Genomic DNA, 17,972 nt, shown 5'->3' on the forward strand with positions numbered 1-17,972 from the left:
GAAATTTTCAACATATTTTGTAAAAATTAAGAAAAACTTCTTCTTCTTCTTTTTTTACTATTTTAAAATCAACTTTTCAATTTATTATTATTTTATACATATATATTAAGATCATAATTTGGGATAATCACAAAAAAAGAAGCTGGAATTTTGTAAATGCCAAACAAGGAACATCAACAAAAATTTGTTGTTATTTGCAAATTCAGACTTGTTAATACTAAATAAAGTTGTGTTACCAAATTTGATTTGGGATTTGTAATTTTCAGCTTCTTTTTCTGTCATTCTCCCTTAATTTAAATATAAATTAATTTAAACTTACTTTAAATATTGTTCTTTTACGTATACTTAAGTGATATAATACACTTAAGCATCTTAACTTACTTGAATCGGCTACTTAGTTTTACTCCTTCAGACGTGTTTCATCTCATGTGGATTCTATAATTAAATGGAAATTTTGATAGATCTCGATCTTATATCTTAAATACTTTAATTTCACTCCTCATCAACATAATTATAACTCTACTTCGAAAAAGTAGTAAGGTGCCAAAAGTATTAATTAATGATACAGTTTGTTTCTCACCTGGCTTTTTCTTTCCACTCATGTCCAAAATACCAGTAGCTGTATTAAATTAATTCATTAATATAAAATTCATATTAATATTTTATAATGTTTAAAAATTGTTTTGAGGTCACTTGGTTAGGTAAGTAGGGAGGGGGGATGTCTGAATTCTTGACAAATAACATTTGTCTTGCTTAGTTGCTGTTTTAACTTACTGAATAATGCATAAATAGGTTTCCTAGTATTTTGTTTCTCATCATATCAAAAAATTATATTTTTCGTAAAATAAATGATTATAAATTCCAAAAAAATCGTATGCACTAAGAAGTATAATTCATGGGAAGTTATATTTTCTGAAAAATTAATCTTCCAAAAGAAGTGCAAATCAACCAAACGAGAATTTAATTTATTTTTTGCAAAGTTGAATTGGCAGTAATATTTTACCAGACAATTTTAATTGAAAATATATTTAAATTTTTTTATTGGTTCAAAAATTATGATAATATTTTTTAAATTGACCTTAATTAATCTAATTGTACTCTTTGAACCTTCAAAATCGAACATCGAATGGATTATTAATGTTAAGTATCAAACAAAACTTCATAAAGACTGAAGAAGAAGTATTTAGTTGATATGTAATTCCAATGAACAACGAAGTACGTTTGGAAATATTACCTCTAGTTTTTAAATAAGAACTAATTGACTAATTAAATAAATTAAAAAGTCTGTTGAGTTAATTATTTATAATAAATAAGTATTATATTTTTAAATTCCCTTATTAATTATATATGTTAGTTAAAGTTACTATTTAAAAGAAAACTTAACATGTGTAAGGACTATTTTAGAAAAATGAATAAGTATTAGAGATAAAGTGAATTGGGACTTTCTATTTAAAATCAAACTAATAGATTGACGGTAGAAGATAATGGTCCTGTTTGAGATTACGATTGAAATCACTTATAGTTCAGACAAAATTTTTCTCACATATTTATATCATATTTCATAAATCATGATTAAAAAAATACTTATAAATCATTCCAAACATGTCCAATAATGTGTCCAAGGATCAGTTTTCGTCATCAAGACACTACACATGCTAAGGTCGGTTACGAGGTAATGGATTCTTGGATCGGGCGAATTCATAATAAATAAATTCGTATATTAATCCTATAATAACTCACATTTATTTTTATTTTCTTGAGAAAGTTTAAACTTGTAATATCATATTTAAAGAAGAAGTTTTTGAAAAAAATGCTTAATGTTACGGTTCTACAATGCTCTGACTAAATACCATACTCATTGTTTTTTAATATTAAATTTTCAAAAAACTTTAATAAATAAATATTTATAACTTATCCTTAAAAATATCCTTGTGTTTTTATAATGATTTTTCCACCCTCTTGCTCCTAGTTAACCATCCCCATTAAAAAGTAATCTTGTTTCTTAATGGGCTTTAATTAGCCCAAAAACTAATTGACTTTTCTTAACTTATGGTTTCTTTATGTGTTGTATACGTTATTTGTTCACGCCAATTGGAGGATGCTGCCAGGCCAGACGCACCGCCACCCTCTTCTTCTATTCTTGTTTTGTAGCCTAATAAATTGCTCTTTTAATTATGATTTTAGTGCCATGTGACCTGAAAACTGGAATTCTAATCCTAATCTTTCCACCACAGAAAACGCCACTTCGACTAATTCCCGTATACGTCCATCTTTTTTTTAGTCTCAAAACGTGCATACTAAGGATCTCCAAATCTCTTATTTCATCTTTCTTCGTTGATTTTCTTCCATTTTGAATATTAAATAAATAGAATAATAACGTGGCAGGGCATGAGGGCAGCTACGGTTCCATTCTTTCGGCGAACTCAATCTTCAATTGCGGGCTGCCTTTCTGACCGGGCCTCTATTGGGCCCAATCACGCTCCTTCATTGGAAGAACGAATTTAAAAATAGTTTTTTTTAATCTACCTCAATGAATTCAAAAATTGTAATAATTATGAGCTGTACTTGATATGAAAACAAAACAAAATGACGCGTTATTTTCATCCTTATATATCACATCAACAACATGATAAATATTAAAACATAAAAAAAATCAATTGAGTCTATCTGTGCAAAAGCGTAGATTAAGATCTATTCTGGTTTGGGTGTTTGTTAGAGCAAACTTTTTTCTCTTGGGGTTAGATGGCACCAGGCTAATTTTCCTGGCCTTAAGAGTACAAAGAATAAATTATATTTAATGCGATGAATTTATTAAACTTTACATTTACAAATGCAGTGTATAAATATTAGAATATTTTAAAAGAGGAATTTTTAAACTTAGGGGTGCTTAGATGAAAATGAAATCATGGTTTTAAAAGTAATTTTATGATATACAAAATAAATATACAGGAAAATTTATCTCGAAAAAATGTTTTTCAAACACATTTTTATAACTTATCAAACACCCTTTAGAGAAAAGTATCAGAGGCGGGGGCGCTACGAGTGGCTAGTGTTCGACTTGGACATAACTAGAATCAGTGAAGAAGCGGCATTCATGGATCATGCATCCTCTAACTTACGCATTCACCAACTCACATCTATGCTGTTTTTTCCATTTTTTTTCAAACATATGTTGGACTTAAATAACGTCAGCAATTATTAAATCTTAAGCTTTCGGGTAAGACTTCGTTAAATTTTTGGCCTAAAAAAACAGCAAGCAGCAATATCAAACCCTTTTCTTTAAGATTATGTGAGTACAGTCTCAATTTTGAAGGGCCTGGTTCTCCTCTTTCAAAACTTGTATAGTAATTCGGTTCATTTCATTTTTCAGAGGTACAAAGGCATTCGCCGGTGAAGTTTTATGCATCTAATGAACCCTCCATTCATCTTTATAAACTATGCAGGATTTGGGTTGGAGTTTTTGTACAGAAACACTAAGACATACAGATATATGTATCATACAAGAGTAAGGGCTGAACTCAGCCCTTGGTTCTCATAATGGTAATGGAACCTCTACCTTGGGTATGAATCCTTGTGAGGGCTACCACTGCTTTCCCTGACATACCAAAACTGCGAGCTGAAAACGATGACGCAGAAGAAGTCATCGAATGTGGCACGGGATGTGGAATTGGCTTTGTTGGGCTCATCACTATCTGCTCGTTTATGTCTTTTAGGGTTGTTTCACCTTCCATTCCTCCACGCTTCACCAACTCAAATGGGTATGCTATTTTCTTCCACTGACTCTCTGGACACGGCATGAAAATGCATCATTATCTTTCAAACAAGAAGGGAAGAAGAAAGATTAAGAATGTGTGGGATAAGGGAATATTAAATCAAATAATGGCCTTTAGGTGATACTTGAAACTGAAGCATCATTTTCATCTGAGTCTCCAGATGCCCAGCTCCTCTGAGAACTGTCATCTTTGATTATTGCTCCATGCATATCACTCTGTGTTGATGATTGACCCCTAATGTTCAATTCGCGACTATCTGCAAAGTAATAATTAGCATAAATGACACTATGACAGTGAGGTTGTATATCTGTTACTGTTATTGTATAAAAGTAGCAGGTTGTGTTTCCACTACAAGTAAAATACAGGTCTTAAATGTTAGGCTGATCATTTATTGCAAGGAATATAAGCCACAGAATAAGAAAACAACCACCCCTTCCCAACCGGCAAAGACAGACCAATTAATTGTCTCATGAACCTCAACTATGAGTTATTGCTCAGAACGAAGTAACACTGAAGAAGAAAGAAGGGCTTACTATCAAGGACTTGGGCTGTTGTGGCAGAACAAGTTGAAAATAGATTTATCTGGTCATCCAAATAAAGTGATTCCTGTAAATGATCAACAAGGTTATCAGGTTTCCAAGAATATGAAATCAGCAATGGAGTATGTTGGTCAGGAAAATGTAAAGAGCATAAATTCAAGATAAAACCTTTTGATCCTGAAAGTGGGATGGTGAATTTTCTTTGTTGCACCAAATACCCCAACCAGAAATAGCATCTTCAAGGTACCCAGTCGTAGGATCAGATAAAAGCCAGGATTCTGCAGCTGCAGCATCTGGGATAAAGCAAATCAAGATTACAAACAAGTAAAACTCAAGTAAGAGTGGAAAAGGGGAAGCGAAATGGATTGCAATAGCATGAATACCTAGATATGTATCTGAATGAGTGGCTTCAGACTCCAAATCCATGGAGGCTGAGCAGTGAGAACACTAGCTGGTGAGGTATGATACAGCCCCCTGTTATGCAGGTTAATTATTGAGTGCTTAACTTTCATATATGTGAACAAAAAGACTACTGTATTTCACCTTTTTGGCTCGAAGAAATTTATTGTAATGGGCCCTTTGAAACGCTGAAAATACCCACCTACCTAACCACGCATTAGTCAATGCAGAGCAAAATAATAAATGGGCCACATTAATTAAATTATTAATATTTATGTAATATGGCTACAAGTTTTTGGTCTAATTATACTAAGGAAGGTCTTTTTTTTTTTGTAAGAAATGAGCACGAGCTTTTTACTCATCTACCAAGTTGTGCAGCCTTCTAGATTAGTTTATACAACAAGAGTTACATGATTGAGCTCAAGGTCTCTGAGAATCATATCTATGTCTGTTCCTTCTACGTTGACATAGACACAGAGATATTATTAGGCACTTCTATCTTACTTTTAGAAGACGTTATTGAGTATGAAATGAGGTATTTTATCATAACCGAAATTAAAGAAGTTAAACCACTCAGAATTGTCTGAAGCGGCTGGTGGAAGGTAGAAAATGGAGAAACATAGTGGACACGTTCAAAGCATCACTATCCTGGATTCTCATTCGTTATGAAATCTCTTTCTTTGGTGCAGAGACTCAAAGGAGGTGTACGACTGTCTTCTTTCTGATTCGTTACGTTTCTTTGTCTTAGGTAGAGTTTTCCGAATGTTGCTGTTCTGCGCCGGAAGATGAGGACCAAAAGAAGCTACCGACTAGATTTGAAAATAGGGTATTCTAGCTTTACGTTTTTGAGTATTGATTTCTGCTATTCGATTCTACTAGTAGCCAACCTACTGAAAAAGCCTTTGACTTTCCATTCATAAATAGATTTGAACAAGCATTCAAGTTGAATCTGCTAAAAAAGAACAAATCTTCCCCTGTTTTTCTTGCGGAAGGACTATATTTTGTGCTTGTAGACTAAAGTTTAATCACAAAACTGGTGCAAAATGTAATGTAAACAAGGCAAATATACTTCGCATCTTTTTCATAATTAAAAATAAAATATGAAAGAGGGAGAGGAATGAGATGTGAGACATTATCTATTATTGAATCCGCATTATTGAAGAAGGTTTAAATGTTACATGCTGTTAGTGGAAGGAAAGTGGAGGGAAAGCAGAGGCGAATATGAGAGAAGGTTCAATTTGGCAGGGTTGGCAAAATATGACAGAGAGAAACAAAGAGCCGTCTCAATCCTCAGTGCTTCATCCTAATACAAAATGCCACGTGGATGTTTCTCCCCCCTCAAGCGCAAAACTTGTATCTCACTTTGTCGGGGTTTGCCTCTACCTTATCCCAAGTTTAGGTATGCATGTGTCTCTTGTTCACTAGTTTCCTCAACAAAAAAAAAAAGCTTAAAAATATTACATTTTCATATAAGAGTTGATGTATGATATGCCAACAAAATTATTTCCATTCACAAGATTCGGTTTTATAATTTATAGAAAGTATAAGTTCAAATTTTGTTGTCAATAAGGGAATCCAGCTATTTTAATTAATTTGGTGCATATTTGACAAACAAGGAGAGGATAAGACAAAGAAAGAAAAGAGATTGAGGAAATCTTTAGATTAAATCACTACATCCAATTTTCATCACAAGCAACTCATTCCTGAATAAGTAATTTATAAATATATTGTTAAACATCTTTTGAACGATGGGGCATAGTATGATGTTTGGTAATTCAATTTACTTGCTCTAATTCTAACTATAAAAATCAGTGAAAAGATTTACTTTGATGCCAAGCATAGAATCCCAGTTCACTTATAAATATGATTTGTTATCTAAATTATTATTATTGTTATTTATCAAATTTCATGAGATTTCTATTAAGAGTAATAAGGGATATTATAAGAAACCAATATATATTTAATACAAATAATTAATTCTGTAAATTAATTATCTAGGATACATTCAAAATTAAAGTGCCCAAAAAGTGGAGGGGAAAAGAATCAGATGCTGAACAACTAATAGAGAGGCAAATGGGATGAGAAGCACCAAACAGGTGTGCCAGTTTCTGGGTTACTCTATTCGGATTTCGGAAGGCAAAGCTTGGGTGTCACTTCACTCTGCTCTTTTTGTTGCCCCTTCTTTCTCTCATAAAGTCATTTGACAAAGGCCGATGATTTCTCCTTTTATACGTCTTTTTTAATTCTTTTTACCAAATAAGATCTCTTTAAAATAATGTCTATTTTCTATGAAATATTAGAATTCACTTAAGTCATTTTTTTTTAAATAAAATAATATGCAACACTAATTGAAAACATATGGCATACAAAGTTGAGAAAAGTTTGGTTAATTATTTTGTCTAAATAATTTCTCAAATCTCACTTGGTTTCGTCCAAATTTCAATATATGATTAAGGTTTTATTAAATAAATATCAAGCACATGTAATTAACCAGTTATAATTACAAAACAGGAAGCCATGGGCGCAGCTCTGTTTCTGTTGTAGGAATAATAAAGCCACCTCCTGATGGAATCATAGCTGTCCTCGCGTCTCCAGCTCTTTCAGGAACATTCTGACACAACGAATAATTTAGCCGAACAGTATAGCCGCCAATTTTGCCATTATATAACAACAAGAGATCCTTCCTCTCTCATCAGTATCATCAGTCGAAGATGGCGAAGTCACGCAGAGTTGGTATTGCAATGGACTTCTCTCCCACCAGCAAACTTGCTCTCAGATGGACCGTTGATAATCTCATCGACCATGGAGATCTCATCATCTTGATCAACGTTCAACCTCCTAAGTCTGATCACACCAGAAAGGAGCTTTTCGAAGACACTGGTTCACGTAAGTACCCCCTCTTGCTTCTACATGGCCATAGTTCTGAGTTGATCCTTTGTTTTTTTTTATTTTCGTCCACCTATGGCTTTGTTGTTCTGTTCGATGAAATGTTAATAATATTTTTCTGGGTTTGCAGCTCTGGTGCCTCTGGAGGAGTTGAAGGAGATAAATTTCACGAAGCAATATGGTATTGCGAGAGACTCTGAAGTTTTGGACATCCTTGATACTGTGTCAAAGACCAAAGAGGTATTCCTATTTGACCTTGGTTGCTTGCTCTGTTTTTGATCATATAACTTTCTTTTCTTATGCGATAATATTTGTATGTTTTTGTGGTATGGAAATTGAAACAGGCAAAAGTAGTAGCCAAAGTATATTGGGGAGATCCAAGGGAGAAGCTGTGTGCGGCTGCTGAAGATCTCAAGCTTGACTCTCTTGTAATTGGAAGCAGAGGATTAGGCTCCATTAAAAGGTAATACTATCATCTCTCTCTTTTTTTTCATGGAAAATTCATAATTCTACTTGTATGATTTCATTGAGTAGCTTAAATGTGTGTGATTTTCCTGCTTTAATGTTTCTTTTTAGGTTGTTGTTGGGGAGTGTAAGCAACTATGTGGTAACAAATGCTTCATGCGCCGTCACAGTGGTTAAGGGGAACCTGTCTTCCAATTCAAGGCACTGATATGGATTGTGTTTGGTTTGTGTTTGTGTTTCTTTAAAGCAAATTCATAAAAAGGAAAAAGAAAAGGTTTGATTGAAAGGTGCTTGTGAACATAAATATATGTACCGTTGGCTTTTCATGAAGTGAGAATAACAATGTGTGATTTAAAATTCTCCAAAAAGAATTACTTTCACAGTCCTGCTTATTCATTCTTCTACACGTGAATAATGTAAACAGAGCAATTGTAAATTTGCAATAATAACAAACGAAAACAAACATGGAAATTTGAAAGAATTTAACAAACGCCGTTCATCTTCTCGTTCATCTTCTTCCTGTCGGACACGAACTTCCTCCAGGCCGTAGTGATTTCCCTTTGGGTTTCGATTTCACTCTTTCTGGGGACGATATTGCCGTTTTCTGCCATCTCCGCCGTGACGTTGACGGTGGTGCTCTCGATGACCCGGCCAGGTAGCAAATCGAGCTCGTGCAAGACTTTCTGGATATCAATGACGAGACGCTCGGCGAAGGTTCGGGAGAAGTCCTCTCTGATGACGACGCGGAGGACGGTGACGTTCTGAGCATCTGGAGGCATAGTGTAAGCCGGCACGATCCACCCATAACGCTTCAAGAAATCAGATATCTGGAATTCCGTGAAGTGGCTGCGATCCTTCAAGGTGAAGGCCACCAACGGCACTCCATCATCTTTTGATATGATGTTAAAGCGCCCTGTTTTCTCCAACCCCTCTTTCAACACTATCATATTGTCTCTGCAATTTTCCATCACATTCCTATATCCCTGCATATAACCAGTCAACACACGTAAATTACAGCTCCGATCTTACAAATGGTGGTTCTTCGGGTTGGTCCCAGTACCTCATAGCCCAGGCGGATGAGCTGGTAGTACTGAGCAATGACTTGACTAGACCCTGCATTGAATGAATATCATATCAGAGTTTCAGTTAGATGGTGAGAATTTGAGGGATTTGGGTGTGTGTTAAACAAATGACTGACCTTTGGAGAAGTTGAGGGTGAAGGTGGGTTGATCAGCTCCGAGGTAGTTGATGTGAAAGATGAGTTCTTCAGGCAAATCTTCCTTACTTCTCCAAATGACCCAGCCGATTCCTGCGTACACAAGTCCATATTTGTGTCCACTAACGTTGATGCTCTTCACAAGTGGCAAGCGAAAGTCCCATTCAAGGTCTGGATATATAAATGGTGCGATGAAGCCACCACTCGCTGCATCCACATGAATTGGGGTATCCCATCTGCCACAAATGAGTTTCGTAGGTCAATTAGAGTCAAAGATTAAGCGTGTGCTTAAAAATCTATTATTCTTAACCAAACCATAGTTTTGACCAGAGTAATGTGAGAATGACATAGGGGAACAAAATTCCCCCACATGTAAATATTAAAAATGTGTGACTATTATTTAATTAAGTTTAAATGAGGTGATCTCTTTGGGATTGAATTTTTAAAGTTCAAGGGTATAATTGTAATAGAAGTAATGTGAAGAGACCGGATTGATATTGATAAAGATATTTATAATTTGTTGAGGGACCAAATTGTAAATATGACGAACCCAAGTGTATAATTATAAATAGGGGCTGTGGTAACAATCTGGAAAAAACACCAGATTGTGAATTTAAAAACTGATGCAAAGCAAAGGGATTCAGGTATACGCTTTCATCTCTGATTTCTAAGAATTGATATAGGATTGATCTTTTGGGTTTATGGATCTGATTCATGCATTAAATAGATGTATCTGATAATTTGGGTGTTTAAATCCATCGTAGCTTTAGCTGTTGCCAAAGACGTTTCTGAAAGAAGACATTCAAGGTGTAACAAACGGGAAAGAGGAATACCCAGTTTCGTTATTCTTCTCAATGAGGAGATCATTTAAGCGTTTGACATCTTCGAATTCTCCATTGAGGGTGGAACCAAGGATAGCAGCAACACAGATGGTGTTCTCATCCACCATTTCCACTGCCTTCTCAGGATCCATTACGAAGTAATCTTCCCTCAGCTTCACCTCTTTCAGCTCCACCTCAAAGTACCTCGCGAATTTCTCCCAGCAAACCTTTCGCACGAACATATGATGAACATAAGATTACTGAACCTGATCATCAACGCCTTGAAAGACTTGTATGTAAATCCATCAAAATGTATGAACAGACCTGAACATTAGCACCAGTGACAATATTGGGTTTGTCGATTGGCTTGCCCTCTGCTTTTCTTCTGTTCTGCCACTTTCTTTTGAAAGCCAAGCCAGCCAACATGATGGCCTCCGATGAGCCAACTGTGCCAACACCCACCGCAGTTTCTGAATCTTGAAGCGGTGCATTGAAAAGATGGGCTATCATGTTCACACACCGATTCTGCAACATCAAACAAACCTCAGTAACTCAACACTGCTAGTACATGTCAACTGAGCAGTGAAAAGTGAGAAGGAAGAAGGGGGGTGCCTGGAGCTCGGTGGTGACTGGATACTCATCCATGTCGACGTAATTCTTGTTGATGGCGGACATGATGAGCTTGTCGCACTCAGGCTCCATCCAGGTGGTGACGAAGGAGGCGAGGTTGAGCCTGGGATTACCGTCCAGCATGAGCTCGTCGTTGATGATCTGGTACGCCGCCTCCTTGGGGATCGAATGCTCCGCCATCTTGAACCTTGGCAACGCCGCTCTCACGTATCGCGACGCGAACGTCGAGTGGACGGAGGCGTCCGTCTCAGAAGCTGTCTTCGACAGAACCATGGCCGACACACAGACGGAGGATCAGGGCGGGGGGAGGGATAGAGAATTGAATCAGAAATGAGATGGTATAATGAAATGATAGGATGAAGAAGAGGAGGGAGGGAGTTAACAGAGAGTGAGTGGTGAGTGCGGTATAATCGCAGCAAAACACGATTCAAACCCAGTCTATACATGGAAACCCCTATTTATGCCTCATTCCCTCTTTCCTTTTATATTTTACCACAAAAACAAATTCATTCCCTCATATGATATTATATGGAGATGGATAATAGTCTGTCAAAATACAAAGAATTTTTTTAAAGAAAACTACACTGATCTCTACTTGATCGTCGTTTTCAGTTGCAATGTAAAAGAAATAAATGATAATATATGTAATTTTATATATGACCAACAAGAAGAAGCTTATAATATAAAATAATGATAAAAGAAAATTACATGAACTTGTATGAGTCAGGGTACTGATATTTCTAATCATTTAGATTAGTTCGATTTTAATGTTAATTGGAAGTTGAGGAAGTAATAGATATAAATATATGTATATTTTAAAGAAAACTGCAGTTATTTCTGCTTGATCTTCATTATTAGTTACAATGCTCCCATAATTTATAGAAGAAAAATTACAATTGGTATCTATCACTACCTCTCATCTGCTTAATTTCCAAGTCTAAATGGCCATTACCTTGCTTCAAGTAATTTGCCCAGTCACTTCAAGCGGGTTATGTAACATTTTCCGCGTAGTTTTCGGTTTTCAATAGTTACGTAGTTTAATCAAAAGAATAATTGGCTTGGGCACCAATGATGATTCCAGCAATGCTTTCGGAGGTGAACGGGGTGATTCCAGCGACAACGATGGATAGGGAGGAATAGTGAACAAAAAAAGAAAAAAATTTCTCTTCATAGTGACTTTGTTAGCAGCGCTGATAGTTTAGCCGAGTTTGCTCTAACCCTATCAGACCATAGTTGCATCGTTGACCATCTTCCACTTTGGATTAGAGAGGTGGATGAGGGTGAACGAATCTTAAGTCGAAAGGACTTCCGTACAATTCTCTTTCGAATCTATGAATCATCTTTTATCAATACATACAACACAGGTGCATAAATATACGTATTTAAAATTATAAATTTTAAAATACTTGTTTAAGTCTTGAGACTATATATGTTAATTATATGCTGAATAAAGCAAGCATGAAGGCAAAGCAAAATCAGCAGAAATAAGGCCAAATCCACTTCCAAGGAATCAATAGAAATTACACGACCATCTGTTTTTGCAATTAGGGCTAATAAATAACCAAACCCCATTTCTTCTTCCGTTCAACACAAAGAAGGAGGAAAAGGGCCCAAATGTGAGAGACCAATGATTCTTTTCCTTCCTTTTTATTTTTCCCGATAATGTAGCATCAGCGGAGTGCCCTCCTCCTGTTTCGCAAGCCTCACCCATCTGAAACTGCCACTAAAACAATAGCTAGCTAAGCAAAATTTCAATAATAAATGTTGACTCCCACACAATACTGCAACAAGGCCCCAGAACAAACAAGTACAGTTCCGACAGAAATCATAGAAAAACGTGGAAAGTGATCGACTGGTAAATGTTTACAGTACTTTTCACCAACATTTCAATGTTTCCCGCGTCCTTTGAAATAAAATATCATTGCTTAAATATGTAGGGAACGAGAAAGCAGCTTACCAGACTCAGGCCTAAGCAGAAAGTTTGGCTTTAAGCTCATTTGCCACGGCATCGATGAACTCCTCGGTGTTCAGATAGTGCTCCCTAGAAAGCCTGCTCGCACGTGAAATGTAAAGTGAAAAATCAATCCATGTCTTCTAGAAATGCCAAATCTGGCAAATGATGCAACAAATTAACATGTAACATACTTGGATCCATGAATAATGAGTGCCAAATCCTTGGTCATCTTCCCAGATTCTACTGCTCCAATGCAAGCAGCTTCTAGTTTTCCAGTGAAATCCAATAGTCTAGCATTGTCGTCCAACTTTGCCCTGTCAATAAAGATGTATCTTAATCTCCACACTAAATCGAAATCAAACATTACAAGTTAAGTGTCTAATACAAGGGGGAAAGAAACAAAGCACTCAACACTGCAATATAATTGCAGGTAAATACCTGTGGGCTAGGCCTCTGGTCCAAGCAAAGATGGATGCTATGCTGTTTGTGCTGGTTTCCCCTCCCTTCTGATGAACCCTGAAATGGCGTGTAACTGTACCATGGGCTGCTTCTGCTTCTATGGTCTTTCCATCAGGGCAAACCTGAACCCAATCCATATATTGAGTTTTGCGGACGCATGAAAATACCAAGAAGCTTCAAATGGGCGTTACCCAACCAAATCATGGGGTACAGGCATCGCATATCAAAGGTTGGGTGAAATGTATCAGGACTTGAATTAACACTTACCAGAACTGATGTCATCAGACCCAGCGATCCAAAACCTAAAACAACATAAAAAGGTATTAGTGACCAAAAGAAAAGTATAGTAGAAGAAGAAAATAAAAAAAGTTAAAAAGGAAATCATACAAACCTTGGGCTAAGAAATCGCTTTGGACATCTCCATCATAGTTTTTGCATGCCCATACATAACCTCCTTCGCTCTTGAGAGCATACGCAACCATGTCATCAATAAGCCGGTGCTCATACCTTCAAGTCCATGAGATTAATGTAATTAGATAAATGTATGATACACAATATCCCCCCCCCCAAAAAAATAATAATAATAATAATAAACCATTTGTACACTCACCATATACCAGCAGCCTCAAACTTTGATTTCCAGCTGGCCTCATAAACTTCTTGAAAGATGTCCTTAAATCTTCAACCAATAAGTGAATAAAAATATAATTGAACAGGGGAAACCACAGAAGGCCAAATCAAAACCATAATTGCAAATATTTTGCCCGAAATGAAAATAAATAACAAACTAACTTTTGCTTACCTTCCATCGTACTTCTTAAGGATTGTATTTTTTGTGCTAAGATAAAGAGGCCATTTCTTCTGATAAGCAGTTGCCATGGAAGCCTCAGCAAAAGCACGGATAGACTGCGACCATCAAAAGAAAAGCGGGAAAAAAAGAGTATTAGTAACCTGCAAAATCAGTTAACTTTACCTAATCAAACCAGCAAAGGACACTGTAAATCAACCTCATCAGTGTTATACATAGCTAACGTAACGCCCCCTTCACCAGTGAAGTTATAAACCTCTAGTTCAGTCTTCTCTCCCTGCCCTTCTGGTACTGCAAGAATAAAGAAAATATGAGTAATTTACAATAACTGACAAACATAATAAATAGATACTGGCTCTCCAGAACTTGCATGTGACGAACTAATGAAAATTGAAATGCAAAGTAACGATAACATGGTAACAAGAAAGACCCATCTAAAAGCAGAGCGTATACCAAACACTAGCTTCAGCTGACCAGCTCCTTTAATAACTGTGTCAGTGGCCCGATATTGGTCACCAAAGGCATGCCTTCCAATGCAAATTGGCTTAGTCCAGCCTATCAAATTGTATCATTAGAATAGTTGCACTCCATAAATGAAGAAGCAAAGTAGCACAACACAAAATTCAATATAAGTACCTGGAACAAGCCGAGGGATGTTTTTGCAAAGAATTGGTTCTCTAAAGACAGTTCCTAGAAGAATTTTGCAAACAGTGCAACCAATAAGAAACCAACATGTCACCCATCTATCACTTATCACCCACCAGCCACAAACAAGAAGCATAATATTTTAGTCCCTAGCATTTAACGTATAATAACCAATGAATGAAAGTTCAGTTACCATTCAAAATGTTCCTAATTGTGCCATTTGGACTCTTCCACATATGCTTCAAGCCGAACTCCTTCACACGAGCTTCATCTGTTCATCAAAAGATCACAAATCTTAGTGCTGCTTACATCTATAACCTACCCCTTAAGTTGTTAAAATTCCTGAATAAGCAATAAAATAATTAAAATTGCAGGGCATTGCCGTTCTCATTTTTGTCAACGTATGTAAGCGATCTATGAATGCAAAATCCTATCGGGGGTAAAAAATAGACCCAACCACAGTACCTGGAGTAATAGTAGCACACTTGATTGCTACATTGTACCTGTATAACAGCGCGTAACCATTAGGGAAGAAGAAACAACACCAAATTTTTCAAATGATTTTGAATTACAAAGACTAAACAAATTAAAGATGCGAAGATAGAACGCCAAGCAACTCAACAAATAATGTAAAGAACATACTTAAGAGTAGCTTCTGCACTTTCAACAGTAACTTTATCATCAGTCTCATCACGGTAAGGAAGGCCCAAGTCAAAATACTTGATTTCCAGCTCGACAAATGGAAGAATGAGCTGTCAGACAAAAGTAACAATTGAGTCACGACGAATCCAAAAATGTATCCTGATAGACACATTAAGCGCAAAGATGATAAAGAAATACCTTATCCTTGATTGACTTCCAGATAACTCGAGTCATTTCATCTCCTGCAGCGCAGCAATTAGAGAGAGTGCCGTGAGAAAGGTAAGGATTTCGGAAAAGAAAAATGTAATCAGCCATGCAAGATATATAAATCAAATCAAATTAAAAATACTGTATTCGTATATTTGCGTTCCATAGTTGGTGTCGATACAGAGCATAGTCATCTACAAGGCCAGTTCTTACTTTAGAAATGGAAAATGGATTTCAGTGAACGCTTAAAACACCATTGACCTATCCTTCGAAGATTCTAAACAAACACAAGAAACATTGACCAGACTAGATCAACCCCATCTAGAAAATGCCAACAATTTTACCGGGCATTAGCAGATCAAATATTCACGAAAAGAAATGGACAAACGACGATTCAGTAAAGCTTTCTTAGGCAGCTTTGCTCAAACGGAAATACGTCCACAGATAACAGTAAACAAAAGGAAAAGAGAGAGTAGCCAATTTCAGGTAAAAGAAAAATAACAATAGAATGGATGGCTCGCCCCACGATTGATTAAAGTGAAAAGGCATAAGAATTACTTCATTGCAATAATATCTCGAAAATGCATGCAAAGGAGGTGAAAGAAATCTACTAAACACATAATGGCCCACAGAATGTACAGAAAAAGATCATGTTCAGGCAAATAATAAGAAGATATAGACACATCGAAGGGTGAGAGAACGGAAGTGAAGCAATCAGATCCAAACTCACCGTCCATCTCAACGATGGGATTGGCGACCTTGATCTTCTCGAATCCCATTTTTCACTTGCTATCTGAGCGTAGGATCTAGCTGAAGAGGCGAAAGACGGAGACGTGAGGACAGTCTCCGCCGGCGGCTAGAGATGGAGGGAAGCAGAGAGAGAGAGGAAGGAGACGGTAGGTGGAGTATTGAAAAAAGCAACGAATATAGAGTGGGAAGAAAGTATTAAAAGGAGGCGCAGAGCAGGCAGAGCTCGGCAATTCGAGTTATATTTATCGTCCAATGTCCAATACACCCTTTCATATCTATCTATTTGCCTCTTTGCCACGAACATCCACACGGAATTTTATTATTATTATTATTTGTTCTATTTATTATTGGCAGTGCCGATGGAGATTTTTTCTTTTTTGGCTTTTTCCCCTCCAAATTCATGCATTTCCCGTTTGCCATCATTCTCGGGTGGAGCCTTTATATCAAAATTCCTGAAGACACCGTAATTTCAAAGTAAACGCGATTAGTGAGCCATCAATATGTCGCATGACCATTTCAACCTTTAGCCTTAGATTATTAAGCTCAATACTAGAAAGCATATTATTATTAATCATTATTAAATTATGCATTATTTGGTAAGAGGCAGGTGTAGGTGCAGTGTGTGATGGACGAATCTGTTAGTCTCAAAGGCCAGATTTAAAAAATATAATATTAAATACATAAGATGAGCATCAATAGTCAATTTACCGAAAAGATATTGTAGAATATTATTCGCAAGCCAAAATATGTAGCTATATACAGAGCCAACCAAGTGCACGTATTTACCAGACGTGGTCATTATAATGTAACCAATTTATAAGAATTTTTTTTTTACTATAATTTTTTTTACTTTTCAAATTTTTATTCGCATCTAATGCTGCTTTTAATCAACAGAAAAACCAAGTGTGGAAAATAAACGGTAAAAAAAATTATTGAACATGGTGATGATTTGTGTGAGATCAATATTTCAAGTTGAAGAAGGAACAACGTATGATTGTGTAGATGGGGAGTGGATGGGGATGCACAGGTCATTCACCAGTATATCATATTTTATCAAGGGGGTCGTTAAAAAAGTAAATGGCAAAACGTGAAAAGGAGAGGGAGTGAGGGGTGGAATGGGAAAGGGAAGGGGATATAATAAGTGAGGATGGTGGGACCTGGGTGAGGAATAGTCAGGCGATTCAACCAACCGCCTCCCTCATCACTCCCACCTTTTGTTTTTGATGGTTTTCATTTGCGGAATGCTAGATGCAAGCGCATGCCTGCCTTCCTCCCACCGCCAGGAAAGGCCGTTCTCCTCAACCCCCTTATTATGCCATTCTCCAACTCTTTTTAAAATTAAAAAAATTCCAAAAAATTATATTGTGTTCATATTTTATTTTGTTGTAAAAAGACCATTGTCCATGTGTTACAGTTATTACTCATTTATTTGTGTTTTCTTCTATTATTACCTATATTTTTCTAAAGATAATTATTTCTCACATTTCCTTGACTACATTTTCAAGTTTACAATATTCTAATAATATTAAAAAATTAAATTTTCACCTATGTATCATAGGATGTAAAATCTGTAAATAAATAGTGTTATTCATAAATTATAAGCAATGCGATTCAACTCATTATAAGATGCAACGTGGCCATGTATAGAGATATATATCATATTCGTGACGGCCAAAAAAATAAAATAAATAACCATACTCGAGTTAGGTAATAGAATACATATGATGTATCATCAGAACTAAATATGATGTACCATCATGTGCACATTACATTAGACG

The 17,972-nt window shown here is 36.2% G+C and overlaps 4 protein-coding genes across 6 annotated transcripts; 1 reads left to right on the forward strand and 3 right to left on the reverse strand.

The window, feature by feature from the left end:
• Positions 1–2,345: 2,345 nt before the first annotated feature.
• On the reverse strand, positions 2,346–4,776 carry LOC114726353 (uncharacterized). 2 transcript variants are annotated; one of them, XM_028912939.1, is made up of 6 exons: positions 4,696–4,776; positions 4,481–4,605; positions 4,307–4,379; positions 3,898–4,029; positions 3,557–3,784; positions 2,346–2,482 (listed from the first exon to the last, which is right to left on the reverse strand). In XM_028912939.1, the coding sequence occupies exons 1-6, from the start codon at positions 4,736–4,738 to the stop codon at positions 2,475–2,477; spliced, it is 609 nt and encodes a 202-aa protein (XP_028768772.1). In that variant the 5' UTR covers positions 4,739–4,776; the 3' UTR covers positions 2,346–2,474. The 2 variants fall into 2 exon arrangements, with proteins under 2 accessions (XP_028768772.1, XP_028768771.1); XM_028912938.1 differs by lacking the exon at positions 2,346–2,482 and having other exon boundaries at positions 3,260–3,784.
• Positions 4,777–7,290: 2,514 nt separating this feature from the next.
• Positions 7,291–8,419, forward strand: LOC114726354 (universal stress protein PHOS32-like). The gene is made up of 4 exons (XM_028912940.1): positions 7,291–7,597; positions 7,728–7,837; positions 7,942–8,060; positions 8,174–8,419. The coding sequence occupies exons 1-4, from the start codon at positions 7,423–7,425 to the stop codon at positions 8,268–8,270; spliced, it is 501 nt and encodes a 166-aa protein (XP_028768773.1). The 5' UTR covers positions 7,291–7,422; the 3' UTR covers positions 8,271–8,419.
• On the reverse strand, positions 8,410–11,170 carry LOC114726350 (glutamate decarboxylase 1-like). Its single transcript, XM_028912933.1, has 6 exons — positions 10,712–11,170; positions 10,424–10,624; positions 10,112–10,326; positions 9,261–9,514; positions 9,123–9,175; positions 8,410–9,045 (listed from the first exon to the last, which is right to left on the reverse strand). Exons 1-6 carry the CDS (start codon positions 11,000–11,002, stop codon positions 8,545–8,547), a joined length of 1,515 nt encoding a protein of 504 aa, XP_028768766.1. The 5' UTR covers positions 11,003–11,170; the 3' UTR covers positions 8,410–8,544.
• A 931-nt stretch (positions 11,171–12,101) lies between these two features.
• Positions 12,102–16,345, reverse strand: LOC114726352 (isocitrate dehydrogenase [NADP]). 2 transcript variants are annotated; one of them, XM_028912937.1, is made up of 16 exons: positions 16,175–16,345; positions 15,436–15,479; positions 15,238–15,347; positions 15,061–15,098; positions 14,789–14,866; positions 14,587–14,640; positions 14,404–14,505; positions 14,150–14,241; positions 13,945–14,048; positions 13,753–13,821; positions 13,534–13,649; positions 13,410–13,444; positions 13,122–13,264; positions 12,875–12,997; positions 12,687–12,779; positions 12,102–12,446 (listed from the first exon to the last, which is right to left on the reverse strand). In XM_028912937.1, exons 1-15 carry the CDS (start codon positions 16,221–16,223, stop codon positions 12,698–12,700), a joined length of 1,239 nt encoding a protein of 412 aa, XP_028768770.1. In that variant the 5' UTR covers positions 16,224–16,345; the 3' UTR covers positions 12,102–12,446; positions 12,687–12,697. The 2 variants fall into 2 exon arrangements, with proteins under 2 accessions (XP_028768770.1, XP_028768768.1); XM_028912935.1 differs by having other exon boundaries at positions 12,103–12,452.
• Positions 16,346–17,972: the final 1,627 nt, after the last annotated feature.

Source organism: Neltuma alba, unplaced genomic scaffold (genome assembly GCF_004799145.2).
Source record: "Neltuma alba isolate B1F8T4 unplaced genomic scaffold, ASM479914v2 tig00012375_pilon, whole genome shotgun sequence".
Taxonomy (NCBI): Eukaryota; Viridiplantae; Streptophyta; class Magnoliopsida; order Fabales; family Fabaceae; genus Neltuma; species Neltuma alba.